This window comes from Argiope bruennichi, chromosome X2 (genome assembly GCF_947563725.1).
Source record: "Argiope bruennichi chromosome X2, qqArgBrue1.1, whole genome shotgun sequence".
NCBI lineage: Eukaryota > Metazoa > Arthropoda > Arachnida > Araneae > Araneidae > Argiope > Argiope bruennichi.
The window spans coordinates 131,468,727-131,485,791 of NC_079163.1; the positions used below are offsets into that span (position 1 = coordinate 131,468,727).

The 17,065-nt window shown below is 28.6% G+C and overlaps 1 protein-coding gene across 3 annotated transcripts in view; it reads right to left on the reverse strand.

Annotated features, from left to right (window-relative positions):
- The window catches only part of LOC129959928 (protein phosphatase 1 regulatory subunit 12A-like), a 132,267-nt gene that overhangs the window by 53,944 nt on the left and 61,258 nt on the right, over nt 1-17,065 (reverse strand). For all 3 annotated transcript variants that reach the window (XM_056072832.1, XM_056072831.1, XM_056072833.1), the window contains exons 5-15: nt 16,740-16,884; nt 16,545-16,619; nt 13,331-13,523; nt 13,179-13,250; nt 11,763-11,803; nt 10,400-10,540; nt 9,093-9,130; nt 2,944-3,037; nt 2,665-2,838; nt 1,521-1,680; nt 770-870 (exon numbers count right to left, since the gene is read on the reverse strand). In XM_056072832.1, the coding sequence (XP_055928807.1) occupies nt 770-870; nt 1,521-1,680; nt 2,665-2,838; nt 2,944-3,037; nt 9,093-9,130; nt 10,400-10,540; nt 11,763-11,803; nt 13,179-13,250; nt 13,331-13,523; nt 16,545-16,619; nt 16,740-16,884 (1,234 nt within the window). The remainder of the gene's footprint in view (nt 1-769; nt 871-1,520; nt 1,681-2,664; nt 2,839-2,943; nt 3,038-9,092; nt 9,131-10,399; nt 10,541-11,762; nt 11,804-13,178; nt 13,251-13,330; nt 13,524-16,544; nt 16,620-16,739; nt 16,885-17,065) is intronic.

The following is a 17,065-nucleotide window of genomic DNA, read 5'->3' on the forward strand; positions in this document are numbered from 1 at the left end:
ATTATGAACTATCGTTATCGTTATTTGGGGGTTTCGACATATGTAACTTTGAGCAGTGGGAAGATGCTCCACTCTGGTAGATTTAGCGTACATCAAAACTCGCTTACAAACCATTTTTCGGCGAAATCGGGTTTCAAACGTGGAAGCCTAGATATTACAGACTACGACTTCCCATAAATCTGAGATAGGAGAATGAGTTCAATACTTATTTGCACAATGTGGGTACAAAACATGTGCAATAGGACACAACAATCTATTAACTGTAATTCTGATGCAGGCTGATTCTTACGTTGAATAACTCACTAATTTTATCTTTATTTTATTATAAACTTTTTGCCATCATTTATTACAGTATAAAAGTGATAATAAATACCAAATGCCTAGTGTTATTTGATTAATTAAAGAATATGGAGAAAATTGGTTTAAATTTTGTTGACTTTATTGTTATAACTTGTCTCACATCCGGGGCATCACATATATTTAAAAGTCTGCATGTTTTGAAAAAATAGTTCTGGTGCTACAACCATTAAAATCATTGAATGCTTTTATGAGTACTAGGAATAAATAGTTAAGCTATAAAAACGTAGTTATAATCAAAGAAACGTAAACATATTTAAAAATATAAGCAATTCCCCCTCCCCCCAAAAAATTTACAATCAGCCCCAGTCTTCTTCCCTACAACAACTATTACTAATAAAATACTGAAACAATCAATTTTGCAGCACAGTTATGTTCCGCTATAATTTCTATCATCTTCATTAACACTTACATCACTATCCAAGTAAACCACTCCAGTGGAACGTCTCTTGGGTCTCCGTCGTCTTTGGATAGCTGCCTGAGTACCTAGTGAACTTCTGCTATCGGATGGACCTTTAAAAATAAAAAAGTTAATAAGAATAATTAAATAACAGTATCAAATGTTTTATTGTAAACAAATAAATAAAAAGAGTAGCAAAAGTCAGAAATATTTTCTGTGAAAAAGTTTAAATTATTACAAAAATATTATTTGAAATTTCTCCTTAACACAACAAAACTTGCATCTTTCTCACTCATAGTAAATAGTGTAATAATGCATAATAAATATTTGATATCATAAAATGTCTTGTAATGGTAGGCTTATTATATGACTGAATCATTAATGTTACTCTATGATATATTTGAATCATGCTGTAAATTAGCACCAATACCACAAAAAATATACTTTTTTTTTTCTTCTTCTTTTAAAAAAAGCCAATAAAATCAACAGAATATTACATGGCTTTCAATTCATCTTTTATTTTTTTGTGAAAAATTGAGTTATAACTGGCCACTTTTAAGACATTTATGTTAATATGTGAACTTAACAGAAAAAATTAAAAACAATTTTCAACAAAAATATTGAAAATATCATGTTTTTAAAGCTTAATTGCTTAAGATTTCAAAATTGCATATAATTATAGTTCAATGCACATGCCATTCTAATTTCTCATATTCTAAATACAAAATATAAATCAGCTGAAATTAAAGATACTGATACATACTTATGTCTTCTGGTGAACTAACTGATTTTTGTCTCAATGATAATGTCACAGATGGAGCACTTTCAGCATTATTAGCATCAGCTGCTGTTCTGTTTTCAGAATCGCGTTTGTTTGATGTTTCTGTTTTTTCAGGTTTAGAGGAATGACTATCATTTGTTTCCTAAAAATAAATACATACATGGATTTAGATTGCGAGAACATTTTATGACACAGCATTAAACATAAAAAAACTATTGTTTCAAACATACTAATCATTGTTCCGTTCTTTCAAAAGGAATAATTTTAAAATAAGTAATTAAATTTTGGTAATTCATACCCCATAAGAAAGATCTTACAGGCAACCGAAAATTAATTATCAAACTTTAAAAGTTGCTCTTCCATAGTATCAATGATAATCTGGCCCAAAGAACATCTTATCGATGGCAGTTAGTGTATTATAATGAAATCTCGCATTTAAAAAGTATAAACTATGTTTTCAAAATGAAATTTGAATAATCTAATAAAAAATAGTCATACTGGTAGGTTATATGGGATTAATATAACTCCGATCATTATAACAACAAACAACGTTTCAAAAATAAGAGATACCTAAATTGGGAACTAATTCAGGATATGAAAACTCAACAAAATAAAGCATTTTGACGCATATTCGACAATAAATTTAAAAAAAAAAAAAAAAAAGGAGAAAAGGAGAAAAGAAAACTTCCCAATTTTACAAGCTCATTTAGCTAGGAATTAATATTTCATGTTAATATTGCTAATGGTAATTAAGAAAATTTTTTAGTTTTTTTTAAAGTTTTTAATAATATTTTAAGTTTTAAAAATGATTTTTAATTGCAATTTTCTAGGGAAGTTCCAGCACGAAACAGATCGTTTTAAATTATTTTACCCTTCTAAATTAATCCTATAAATTTAGTTTCTCAAAATATAAAGTTCTTTTTAAAAAAAGGAATGATTATATAAAGATTAAACAGATAAAAGATTGTCAAAGACATAAATGGAATTTGAATCTCAATCGTTTTAGTTATGTTGAATATACGAGTTGTTCTCACATATTTAACAATTAATAGAAAATACTGCCATATAGTCAACAATTTTAATCAAACTTTACAAAGTAAAATAATTAACTGAAGATAAATCTTACTTTAGAATCTTCCTTTTCTTTACTCTTTGGGACATCTGACGGCAGAGCATCAGTTTTATTATTTTCTAATGGTTCGTCCATTTTTGCTTCTTCAGCTTGGCGTTTAGCAGCTTCTTGCTGTGTATTTATTAAATACTGAAGTTCAGCAGATTTTATATCTTCTAATAATACCCCCTATTAAAAAAATAAGAAAAAAAATGAAATCATTACCAAACTTGAATTTAAGTTATGCCACATAAAAGAATTAAACAGTCGAAAAAAAAATCTTAAAAATTGCACCTGTGTAGAACGCCGTGTTTCCCGAACTCGCTTTGCATGCGCTTTACGCTGAAGTTCTGATTCATCATCTCGAACAGGAGAAATAGTAGGTCTCCTGAAAAGGAAAATAAAAACTTTATGCTTTAACCCTAGAAATACGTAAAGTTTTGCTATTTATTTCTTAATTAAGTAGCAGCCAAGCTAAAAAGGGAGAAAATATGCCCTTATTTTTACTTCCTTTTTTGTATCTGAAATTAACTAACTCGGATAATGTGGGTCTAATTTAGAAATATTTATCATAAATTTGATTGATTTAATTAAAATTTCATTTCTGACATTTAAAGTTAATTAAAAACAAGATCACAAGAATAAGATGCTCAACATTATCAGGCACAAGATTTTAAAAAATTCAGCTAAAATTTACCTGATCTGTTACTATACTATATGGTAACTATATGGCTCAAAATACTGAAGTTAAATTTATCGTTTATTTTTTTAAAGGGCAACAAATTTTTCACTTTTTTTTTTCCTTTAAAAGATATGCAAAAACTTCATGAAAACAGAATTAGGTATATAACACTGCATATGGTTGTGGTAACCTATCTAATTATCACGATAACTGGATGAACAATTCATGATTCGATTTTAAAATCATAGGAATACTTCCACAAATTGCTTGACCAGGTAACTATATGGAATGGCATATGGAAAATGTTTTTAAACAGTTAAACAGCTTTATTTTATTTTAATTATTTATTTTTTTGAATAAATAAAACACAATCTTTAACACTTATCTATAAATAAGATAATTTAATAGAATTAAACATTTAATTAACAGAATTAAAGACTATTTCCTATATTCTCATATTTATAACTTGACCCAAGAGATTAAAATAAGTAAGCATAACTTCTTTTGCATAAAATAATTTAATTATATATAATTATAAATTTCAGTGATACTTTTGGATGTTAAATTGCGATACACATTTTTTTAATACTGTATCAAGAAAGCAATGTACAAAAAACTAAGTATAGGCAGATTTGGAAAGAGAAGAAGTATCAACTTTTAAATAATAATATGAATTTATATATTAATTGTTCTAATGTAATAGAAAGAATATAGTATAGTTGTCGACCCATAGAAATTACAATATACGTAAATATAAGCATCACATGAAACAACTAGAATAGTGCAAATTCTACAATCAAAGCAAAATGGTTGGTAAATCTACACACACATACACAAAAAAAATGAACTTAAATTGCTGCTTCAATTTAAGCTGTTTGGCAGATGTTTTGCAGGTATTGGAAATTTATTCTAAATATAAAAATTAACCAATCAGATAAAATTGCCATGCATATAATTTAAAAAATCTAAAAAGAGAAAAAAAGGATAATATTTACAGATTAATTTTAAAAAGTGAAATTTAGTTCAATCCGGGTGTGTGTGGTGTGTGTGGTACTGGGATATAAACAATGCTATTTTGAGCTATATTCAGATGCATAAACAATACATATGATGATAGTTCATACAATATTTCTAACATCATGAACAAAATTATTAATACCAATTTTGAAAACAAAAGTTTTCTCAGAACTTTTAGCCTTCACAAGTTATAAGTAATATAGCAATATTACTTATAATATAGCGAGATCGCTAGAAATTATTACATTAAACAAAATCCATCAAAAACTGACATAACCGAAATATTATATAATCTTTGTAAAGGATCATGAAGACATCATCTTCATACTCATTGTGCCACATCAAAATATAAATGCCTAATACACAACATCTTGTTCATATGATTAACATCCATATTTAAAGAAAACAACAAAGCATATTCTACAAAATTTACTCATCATTCCAAATCACAATGCACCAACAAACACTGAAGGCCAACATAATTGACTTTTAGAGATTGAAAGTCATGTCTATCAATAACTATTCTGTGATAGTACAAGAGTGTGGTGAAAAGCAGATTTTATTTTCATGTTATTTAAATGATCGACTTCTCCGAATAGATATCAAATTGAGACTGCCAATTTAATTTATACTTTTATAGGGCAAACCTAATCAAAGAAACATTAATGGCACTGATTACGTAAATATTACTTCTGAAATTTCATATCTACAGAATTGAACATTATGAAATTATATCAATAATTGCATAAAAAAAAGCATGTAAATTTATAAATATTATCTAAGTATATAGATTTATCTAATTTTCAAGCATAAAAACTCCTCACTCAAACCTAATGTGCCATTTAAATTTAATAAAAAAATGATATTGATTAAAACTTTTCACTTAATTATGTAGAGAGCAAAATTCTCAATATCTACTGACAAATGGCTTTTCAGATATTTTTTCATGTAATTTTTCAAAAATAATACTTTACATTATTTATATTATTGTATTTAAACACAATATAGAACACATAAAAAAATTCAAAATCTAATTACCTCATTGCTAAAACGGACAATTTCATTTATACATTTAAATGCTTTATTCACTCTTAATATTATATTCTAATACTTTATTTAGAGCACATACTTATTTCTGAATATTAAAGACCTCTAACTTCATAAAATTCGATTAAATGCATTCTTTAACTCTTTGCAATCGGAAAAGTAATTCGATGCATAGTCACTTAATACATGGACTTTATTTTACACGAAAAATAAATAGATAAAAATTGTCAAAATTTGAGTTTCCCCGAAAAATGGATCTACATCATTTTACCATTCTGCAAGTATTTTTAACAATTAAAATTTAATAAATAAATAAATAAAATGTCAAAATGATGCACCGTCTTGAATGGTGAGTGAGAGGCACCATCCCAGTGCAAAAGGTTAACATAATGTTCTTGTCATATCTAAGTATAAAACTATGCAAAACTCACACAAGGGGAATTACCTTTCTAATTTTTATTATAAAATACGTTATTTAAATCAAAGGATAAGAAAATATGAATGCATCTCATAAAAAAGACATAGTTCTGGTTTTCATCTATAGTTACAAAAAAAAAAAAAAAAAAAGATAAAATTCTCAGTAGAAAAAAAAGTTTCAATATTAATTTAAAGTTTTGAATATAATTTTGGACCAGAATCTTAGCAATCATCGAAATTTGTATTTTTAAACCACAGATTTTTAAATAAGACTGATTTGTTGTAAGATTGCTTTTAAACCCATTTTGTAAGGGCTGCAAGAAATAGACTCAATAATCTTGAACCATAGTCAGGAAATATATTCAACCAAATAAGCAGCCAAAATTGAAAACATAAGCCACAGCTAAATCAGGATATTTGACCACTGAAATGTAATGTAATCTGCACAATCATCTGAAGAATCTGGTATAGAATCCAAGCTTTTAAATTAATGAGTTAAGTCTATCAGGTCTCTATAGCTTTGATTCTCGGGTATAAAAAAAAGTAACATTCAAATTCTTTCAAAATATATGCTATTGAATTTTATATATTTTACTTCTATTTTTAATACTCCATGCAAATATAAACAAGCCTTCAAGAACTGAAAATATTTCTTTAAAAAATATCACTAACCTTTCATTTTAATGAAACAACATCTAGAGCTAAATGAGAATGAAAATAATAAATATTTACTTCCATGTAACTAAATGTTAAATGAAATTTGAATCAGATTTGTTCAAAAAGATGACTGAATGGATTAAATAGTATGATTATATTATTCTAACATAATTCAATCATTTTCATTACTTCAAGAAATTGATCACTAAAGCAAAAGTTAGCCAAATATTGTTTGTAAATGCCTATAGCAATTTAGTGCTGAACGAATCACAGATGGAGAACACATATTCACTATAGATGTTCTCCATATATATATACCCACTATCAATGGGTAATTTCTTTTAAAATTAGTTACCTAACAAAGGTATATCTACATCCATAGCAAAAAGAATGCACATAAGTTTAGAGGAAAACAATTTACTGGCCTCACTTGAACAGAGCCACATGAATTTAAAGTAACTTAATACAGTTTGTTCATAATTTGAAGCAATCGTTCCATTATTATTCCACAAAATTAATTGTCTTCTATACAATATCAGACATGATGCTTGCAAATTTAGTCCAAGTCAGGTCCCACAAACACAAAAAAACAGTTACATCCTACCAAAATCAAGTGTGAAAGGGAGAATTAACACCCACTATTATTAAAAAGATTAAAAGCGTTAAAGAATTTGCAAGAATGGGATGAGACTCCAAAATCCACAAAATCGAAAGCCGAAAAGAGTCATATTGACAATTGACAACTATTTTATTTTTATGGGAATGGAACAGATAAATCTACGTTGAACTTAAATGAATTATTAAACAATAGTATTCAGTGAAAGAATTTATAAAATGCATGTATTTATCAACCAACATCAAAAGAGATTCACAGCATTTATATTAATCAGCATTTCAAAAAAAGACACATGTTTAATAACAGTCAAACTTGCATTTCCTTATATATTGGTATAAATTTAACTGATATACTTTTTAGTGTAAGAGAAAATTAAAGACTTATTTCCATCTGTAAAATAATTCTGGAACACATGAAAAAAACAAATTCATACACAAGGAATATTATGTAAAATAACACATTACATAAAATATGAAGGGATTCACATCAAATTATAAATACAGAAAGTGCACCAACTTGCAAGCAGCAGATTATTTTGCTTAATTTTACAATTAAAACAGAGAATTATCATCACATAAAACAGATATGCTCACATACAAAAACTTTCAAGAAGAGACTATACTAAGACTCCATTATTAACTTACCATTCCTCATCTGTTGGCCTTGTAGATTCATAATCACCATATGAATGAATTAAGGGGAGAATAGTAGGACGGGTAGTATATGATACGTGTAATTCATTAGTACTCAGACAAAGTTCATAACTGTCATGCAAACAGAATTAATGTTATAATTCCATCACCAGCACAAGAAAAGAAAAGAAAGTTAGTCAGAAAACAATAAGACACATACGACATATAAGTAAGAAAACAAACATTAGATCTTTTTTAAAATGTAGAGGAGTGTAATCACATGCATGCAAGCTTTTAACAGGTGAATGGACATATGTTAAATGTAGGTGCATTTTCAGGGGGTTGTGCTAATCAAACAATACAAGAAGCATGCATAAAGCTTGAAAAGGGAAAGTCTCTTCTCTAACATTTAAAAAATAAGCAAACATTTCTCGGACAAAAATTAAAACTAAAGATATTAACTTTCTTCCCTAGTTTTATATAATCATGAGAAAACTGAACAGCTTGATTCGAAATTTACCCTTTATTTCAACAGAAACCAACCATATGGGCAAAGAACATTATGCATTCAACAATGAAATATATATTTCATTGACACAAATGAAACCAAATAATTTGTTTTTAAAACATTACAAATTTGTAATTAAGTTTTCCTCTGCAATTTAAATACAAAATAATAGTAGAGTCATGTATTCTATATGTATAATGCATTCTAGTTATCATTTCCAACATTTTCCCAAAGCATTATTTTAAAGTTGGAACAAAATTTTAGTAAACCTATCACAACATGGAAATTTTAAGATGTACTGTGTTAAATGTGAAAATACAGGAACCAATTACTATATTAAGCACATAAAACTATCAAAGAACACTGATTATGATGATTTTACTTATGAAACAAATTAAAAGTTATGAGGAAGCAGCAACAATCAAGTAAACCGATAACATTAGAACTAAAGCAAAAGCAGAAATAAAATACTGTTAGTTATTAAAACGCATACAGGAAGATTTTTTTCATGTATTCAGAAAATAACTGAAATTGTACAGATTTAAAAAGTATACAATAAAGCAACAAAAATTTTAACAAAAATAATAAACATTTTCAGATATCCACCCTTAGATACAAACCAATCAAATACACAAAGTTTAATGTTACAATGAAAGTAAAAATTTGTCCATATACTTTTTACATTTTATGTTGAATGGATAGATTTCAAGTTCTTAGTAAGATATAAAGATGTTTTTTATAAGGAATTTTAGTGAGATTGTGAAAAGTTCCAATATGAAAAATGATTGATTTAAAAACAAGAGTTTAAATATTATACTAATCAGTCTTGGTTGAGGCAATTCATTAACAAAAATGAAAACATCATACCCATCCTTATTCCCAGCATCATCACCTTTTTCTTTATTCTGCAATGAAAGCAGGGAATAAAAATTAAAAAAAAAGGAACTTTTTATAACAAAGAAAATTAGATATAAAAACCACCAAAATAATTGTATTGTTGAATCAGAGGTTTTCAAACGATTTTCAATGGGCCTACCTGCCTTCTAAAATCTATAAATTAAGTTTATAGATTAATTTATAGATTTTAGAAGGCCTTTTAAAAAATGGCCATTTTATACACAGTCCGCCATATCACGATGCTAAATAAATTAATATCCACAAAATTTTATAATAAAATACTATACTAAATCTAAGTATTCATATTTCAAATCAAACAGTCTCAATGCTTATTCTGTTCCAGAGTTAAATACATTTTTATGAATATAATTTGCAGTCACAAAGGAGTACCAACATTTTAAAGGAAAATTTTTAAAAACTCTAGCAATATTTTGGACTTTGGTACATCAAAACATCTATTGTATCTAAATGCATAGATCTGCAAAACACAAATCCTCCTCCCAACTTAACAAGCATTTGGATGAAAAAGAATGTATCAGAAGGATAACTGCTCATGTCGAAAATCCCAGTTGGCTACTAACTGATTCACAAGCACTCTAATGAATTTTCCCTATTGAATAGGTCATTCAGAAATACAGCCCTAAATATCGATGAATAGATTTGGGATACCCTAGAAAAATGAATGGATTAGGCATCCATCACCAATCTATCCAACATCAGTGTCCTTACTTGACATTTATTCAATTTTAGTATATGTATCGCTTTCGAATTCATGACTCGGCATTTCGTCACAATCACATCAAAATTTTCGTATATCAAATATGCCAACATTTTAATGTGATTATCAATGTAAAATACTTTTACAGGTAAGTTAATCTACTCTCAAATTGCATGTGATCAGTTGATGGAACTCAATTACAGTTAAAAATAAAATATATAGTCTAAATGTGGGTTCTTTATGTATGCATCTTGATATAACAGAATTAATAAGGCAATTATTATTAAGGGCGAAGGATCAGTAATTAGTTCCTAATTAGATATTCTTAATTCATTGGCATTCTAGAGCAGTGGTAAGATTAAAAATATTCCTTTCTCCAAAAATCAAAACAAAAAAAATCACATATTTAAGAAATATCTAAAACAAAATATAATTATGATTCAGCTAGAAGTTTTAGTACATCGCAATTTAATCATTTCTTCAATTTGGTTTCATATGCACACCATAAACTCATATTTTTGCTATATTATAAAACAAATAAATTTAGCAAAAAACTTACATCTTCATTAAGTTTTTTTGGCCTTTTAAGTATAACTTCTGAATCATTAGCATCTGAATTCATACTTTCTTCAGCTGCACGCCGCAAAACCTTTTTCCATGATGGAATTCTTTCTTCTGCAGGCTCCTTTTTAACTGGAGACTAATTTTTAAATTATAGAAAATTCATAAGTTTAATACAGTTTAAATAACGTGCAATCATAGATATAAGCATTAACTAACGGAACTTAAAAAGATTTCACAATGCTATACCATGAAAAAATGCAACAAGAAAATCAATCACAACATAAAAAAGTGTTATAAATTAAGGAAGAAATACTTGAACAGTGAAAATACTCAAGATAAATATCAATTTGAACTGAAAAATTTAAGTCATAATGAATTCATAGTTATTTTCAATCACTAAATGATTAGTCCAACAATAACCTTTTAATTGAATACAATCAATAAAATGATACGTCGATAAATACCCTCGTCTATTCATAATGAAACAAAACTGTATTTAATTTAGAAAGGAAAATACTTTATAATAGCTCATATGCAGTAATTCTTCAATATTTCTTCTTGCTAAATATTGATTTCTAACATACAGAGTCATATGTATATGATAAATTCAATTTAGTTCCACCTTTCCCAAATAATTAAATTTTAAAAATAAAGCATTTCTACTAAACCTTTAAGAATTGCAAAAATAATCACTTTTTTTGGGCCGCAATAAGTACCATTTGTTTGCTGAATAAGCAAAACTGGGAATTTTCCCACATAGAAAACCTAGAGGCGGTTAACACAATTCAACATTAATATGTTAACACAATTAACATATTCGTTCTGCTTTGGATGCTTTATGCAGAGTATCTGAACAAGGCTATATATTGGACTCGTTTAAATTATCTTCTAATGAATTTTTAAGTAATCTTTTATAATAAAAATAACCGAGGATTTCAAATAAAAGATTACTGTATTTAACCAATAGCAATTTAATTTAAAAGATCTATACATTTTCAAATAACTCGCACTTTACATGCATTCATTTACAGCAGTGTAATTATATTTATTATTAATTTTACAATGATGTGTATTGCCTAGAATAATCAACCTTTCGGAAAACAGCCAAGAAAATGTTATTTTGATTAAGTTTGATCTCATGATGATGTACACAACATTCTATTCAATATGACATTCGGTACGGAGACTCCTAATATATTTTCTCAATTCATTTAGGGTTCATAATCATGAAATATGAATTTTACAAAAATCCAAATTGTGATAGTAATATATTGTCCTGCAAATTTCAAAGTTAAACATGCTATGATTGAGAGGTACAAAAGAGCGTTTACTTCTGACAAAATTGAAAATTTTCTTACCTCTGGAGGTTCACGGTTAGATGGCTTCCTTAAGGGTTTGTCTAAAACAACATTTAATAATTCATTACATATAAGTAATAAGTATGCAATACTCGAATAAATAATGCATCTATTAAATCTGATTTAATTCTCAGCAATGAAGCCATAATTTTTTAATTATACACATTTAAAATTGACAACAAATATAGAAATAACAAAATATAATCAAAAATTTTATTACAAATCTCATTATTAATTATCAAGATACAAAAACATTACAGTATTAATTGTCTAAAAATTTGGTTGTATGATTAAAAATATATATGCTTTTTCATTCTTATATATTCACACAAAAAGAAATACAATCAAAATCATACTTCTGTGAGAATAACTTAATATTATATAAGAGCAAAACTAAATCATGAAAATTATCGGCAGGGTTCAAATTATACTACTGATCTTCCAGGCTTTCATCAGCAGTTTTTTAAAAGCAAATTTAAAAATTAGAAACAAGATTTCTAATAAAATTAGTCTTCCTTTAAAAATGAATTACCAATAGCTCAAAGAAATGTCATTTCTTTCAAACAAGATTTTTTAAAAATACTGCCAAAGAAAATAAGATATATAATTCATAAAAAAAATTCAAACTGGAAAGCAAATACGAATTTCCTAAAAAAAATAAGATAACATTATTAAAATGTATTTCAGGAAGAGCCACTCGCTTAAAATAGTTCTAGACTAATCCCTAATAAAGTGCATCATAATAAATTAAGAGGTATTAAAATATATGATTGAAGATCACTAGGCACTGTTACCATCCAAAAGTTAAATTGCAAATTTTAAGTCTTGCAGTTTAAAAGATAGGGTAAATATTTAATTTACAGAAGGTAAATACGATAAGGTAAATATTGAATACTTGCATTTACATTATGATCACTATATGTTGTCATGGATTAATGTCCAATTGGTTGCACAGATCACCCATATATAAATACATAGAAAATCCGACGAGTACCATGTTTAATCTTTTGCTGAACTTCATTCATGTGAACGGCTTATTCTTAGTGTTTAATAACTTTTTAGAAAAGTATAAAAAATAAATATACGTGACCGTTTTTTAATCCTGTACATAGTATTAATTTTTCTGTTTCTAATTACAACGAATGAATGCTTCGAATGATATTATGTGGTCTGCTTTCCTGCTATTATATACTTATAAATTTGCATTATTTTTAGTTTTTTTTAATTGACTGATCATCCGGATGTCGTAATCGCTTTGGCCTCGACAAAAAAATAATCACTTCAAACAGCCACCATGATACTTTGATTATGAATAAACCCAAAATAGCATTTTATTTTTAAAAAATACAACCAAAACTAAAGTGTGTCATTTTAATTCTAAAATGCTGCAAAAATTAAGGAGAAAATATATTTTACCTAGGGCAACATTAGATGAATTTTCAGTAGGTGGTGTTCTGAATAATTCTATGTTAGCATTGTGTCTCTTTTCTGAAAAACGAAGAAATATTGTTTTTATTTGCAAATACAGTTTTTTACAATTACCAAAATTTGTGAATGAAAGAAAGTACCTTTCTCTTCTTCAGTTTCCTCTTCTCTAAGAGTCAGGTTTTCAATTTGAGCTCTTTCAGCTTTGGTATCTTTCATAACTGATTTACTCTTTTCTTGGCCACTCATACGAGTAACAGAAGTTCTTCGTTTCAATGGAGGTCTAGTGCTAGTTCTTTGGAGAATAGCCTGAATTTCAGGACGGTCTTTCTGCATCTGCAAAAGATAATTAGAAACATCCAACAAGATCATTAGAGGGAAACTACATAATTGTATCTTTAAAACCAAATGAATTATGATACAGAAAAAAAAAATTGACTTATGCCATCTTTCACATCATGTAAAACGCTATTTCGTCGGTGAAAATAGGGGTCATCTACAAATTGATAGTGAAAATTGTTTGATCAAAAATGTGACGGCGCGTGCCAAAAAAATACCCTTAATAAAATCCCTAATACCCTTAAATAAAGCAATAGAATAGATCTGGTTATGCAAAAAGCCGGGCGCATGCGGCTCTAATTCATTTTATGCAATATCGCAGCTGACACATATAATAAAAAAAATCATGCATAAAATTAGATAGACCTTTTATAAAATGTATTTTAGAAAGATCTTGTAATAAAAGAAAATCGTCTGCATTTCACTATGCATTTTTTTTAAAAAATATTTTAACAAATATTTGAAACGGCTTAATTACAGTTAAATGAGACAAAACTGTCTGTGAATTAATTTGTCAGAGCGTCGTTTTGAAAAATTATAATAAAATTGCCAATATATTAATTGGATGTATTTATTTTTCATTTTAATATTTACAAATAAAAATGGCAGTCTGAACATTAAAAAAAAAAAAAAAAAAAAAAAAAAAAAAACCCTTAAGAATGCGTGACGGTTTCGCGAATATTCCTAAGCAGGCACAAAGAGATTTAATGTAAATATTATTATACATTTTATTATATGTAACAAATGTTATATCTGTTTTGGTATACAGATCCTTTGCAGCAAGTTCAATTTTCAATTAAGTGCCACTCGATCAATTTTAAAAACACGAGTATGCGGATTTTTGTAATGATGTTGTTGCAAAAGAAGAAAACTTTCTAACTGACTAAACCTGTCTAGAGGAGTCGCATAAAAATTTAATAAGTATCACTTTGGTAAAATAACAGGAATTTTTTTTTTTTTTTTTTTTTTACAATCATGAACTTATTTCGTAACTTATTTTAAACTACTTTGCAATTTACATTGTCCACTAATCTCTGATAGTTAAATAATTAAACTGCGTTTCAATCTTTTTGGAACACCCTGTATTAAAAAAATGATTTGTAAACTTAAGATTTATTTCTCATAATTCACGCTTTTAGAATTTCATATAAATACATATTTAGTTTAATAATTATTTTCTTTGGTTTCAGATAAGTCTCTAATTAATAATAATGGAGTTCCATGAAAATTTAGTATGTTTTAAGAAAAACTACCACCTTCATCGACACGATGACTCCCATTATATTATAAATACAGTTATCTAATGTAACTTTTTTAGTTTTTAGTAAACTAAGGCATTCTGAATGTTAGCTATGCTTGCAAAATCAGTCTAGCTGTTAAGACTGAGGTACGCTTCTAATGTTTGATTTTGAGATTTCTTTTTAAAAAGGAAGAGGAGGGAATGGCTGCCATCGATGGCTTATCTAGGGAACATCAGCTTTCATACAAAAGAAAACTTGGAGGAATTGGCCAAATGGCTGGAGAATCTATGGTTTTGCTAATTATTTTAAATACACTGGTATGCAAAACTTAAGCAACAATGTAAATTTTAAGCAGATGGCCCTGAAATTTCAGAAAAGAGGTTATTGCGATCAATATAAAGAACAGCGTGCAATAAAAGCGTGCAGTAGAAAAGTGATGCGTATGCAAATGACAGGAACAAAACATCATAGACGACGTGAGAGTACGAAAGACGCGTGCGGTCGCCGCATACAGCTCAAGACTACAAGGAAAGGAAGAACGGAGGCGCAATTAAAGACATTCGCTGCAAGTGCAAGTGAGTTCTTTCGTGAAATATGATAAGAAGAAATCACCTGGATGACTTCACACGTGGAAGAATAATAGGAAAGCTGGAGGAGGGGTGCAATTTAACAAGTGTAGCTAAAGAGCTCGGAATCAACAAAAGTCTCGTTTTGCACGCTTGGAAAGCCTTCCAAACCGTAGGAACAGTTATTAGAAAGGTTGGTGGTGGCCGCCCAAGAAAAACAACTGCAGTGGATGACCGATATATCGTTCGGCAGAAGTTTCATTCCAGTTAACATCGTGGAAAGAAACCTCTACAGTGGTCCTGGAGTTGTCGTCGGGGAGGCATTATGCTGAACGGGCGGACTGAGCTCCACGTTTTCGACAGAGGTTCTGTAACCGGAGACCACTATTGTAAGGAGGTGATCCATCCCCATGCGCGTCTGTTTCGAATTGCTATTGGACCATGCTTCGTTTTTATGGATGACAATGCACGGCCACACCGGACTGCTGATGTTCAGCGGCTGCTGGAAAGTGAAGATATCTCTGGAATGGATTGGCCAGCATTCTCTCCTGATTTAAATCCCATAGAACATGTGTGAGATGCTTTGGGGAAACGTCTTGCGGCACCATTACATCCTCCAGGGAACACCCCAAAATTGAAACAGATGCTGATTAAGAAATAGGCATTCTTACCTCAAGAACCGTTGGACAATCTGGTGCTGGGTGTGGAAAGACATTGAGAAGCAACCATTGCAGTAAAGGGAGGGCATATCCATGCTAAGGAACATCTGCTTGTTGTTGTTCTTGGACAGATAATCATGTGTAGCGATACTATGTGTTCAATAAAGGCTTTTTTGTTTGTTTGATTCTATATTATATACACTGTATTCATTTTTGCGCAACTATGCTTTTGCCATCGTTTAAGTACAAAATACTGAGAGACATGAAATTTCTGAATTTCATGTCTCTCAGGTGATTTATCGTAGAGTTATGGCAAAAAAGCACTTGTTGCTTAAGTTTTGCACACCAGTGTATATAGATTATATTCTTCCTTTGAGATAGCATTGTAATATAAATTAAATAAAGCATCCTTCTTATAACTGACATAGTTTGCAGATGTCTGCTACCTGTAGACAAATCTTTAAAGAAAATCCAATTTAAATTTTATAAATTACGCTTAGCAGTTACAAATCTGATCGTTTAATACCTGTAGTACAATCATATGCCACTTACTGAAGCTTGTTTTTTCTTCAATTCTTCTAAAAGTTTCACTACATCTGGATCAGCAACGTCAAAGCAAGTTTGTCCCTGAAAAATAATTACTAAATAGTAAAAAGTTTATCCATTGAATATAATTCAGAGATTAAAAAAATATTCAATTATTAAAATATTTATATATTTCTAAATATACTTCCTAAAAAAACTTACGGCAGGAGTCTGGATATCCATATTTGCTAAGTTATCAGCCAGAAGAGCACATGCTTCTTTTTGACACCAATGTGCAGCTGCATGAAGAGGAGTCCAACCGTCATTATCTTGAGCATTTAAATCAACACCAGCGGAAATTAAAATTCTATGAATAAATAAATGAATACATAATATAATACAAATGTAAAATAAACTATTACTTACACTAGATTTTAAAATAAATGTTCTAAATTTACAATAAGCGATATCAAAGCTTTTAAAATCTCGTTTGAGCACAAAGATTGCAGCAAACATAAAATCTATGGTGTTTAAGAAGAACAATAAAA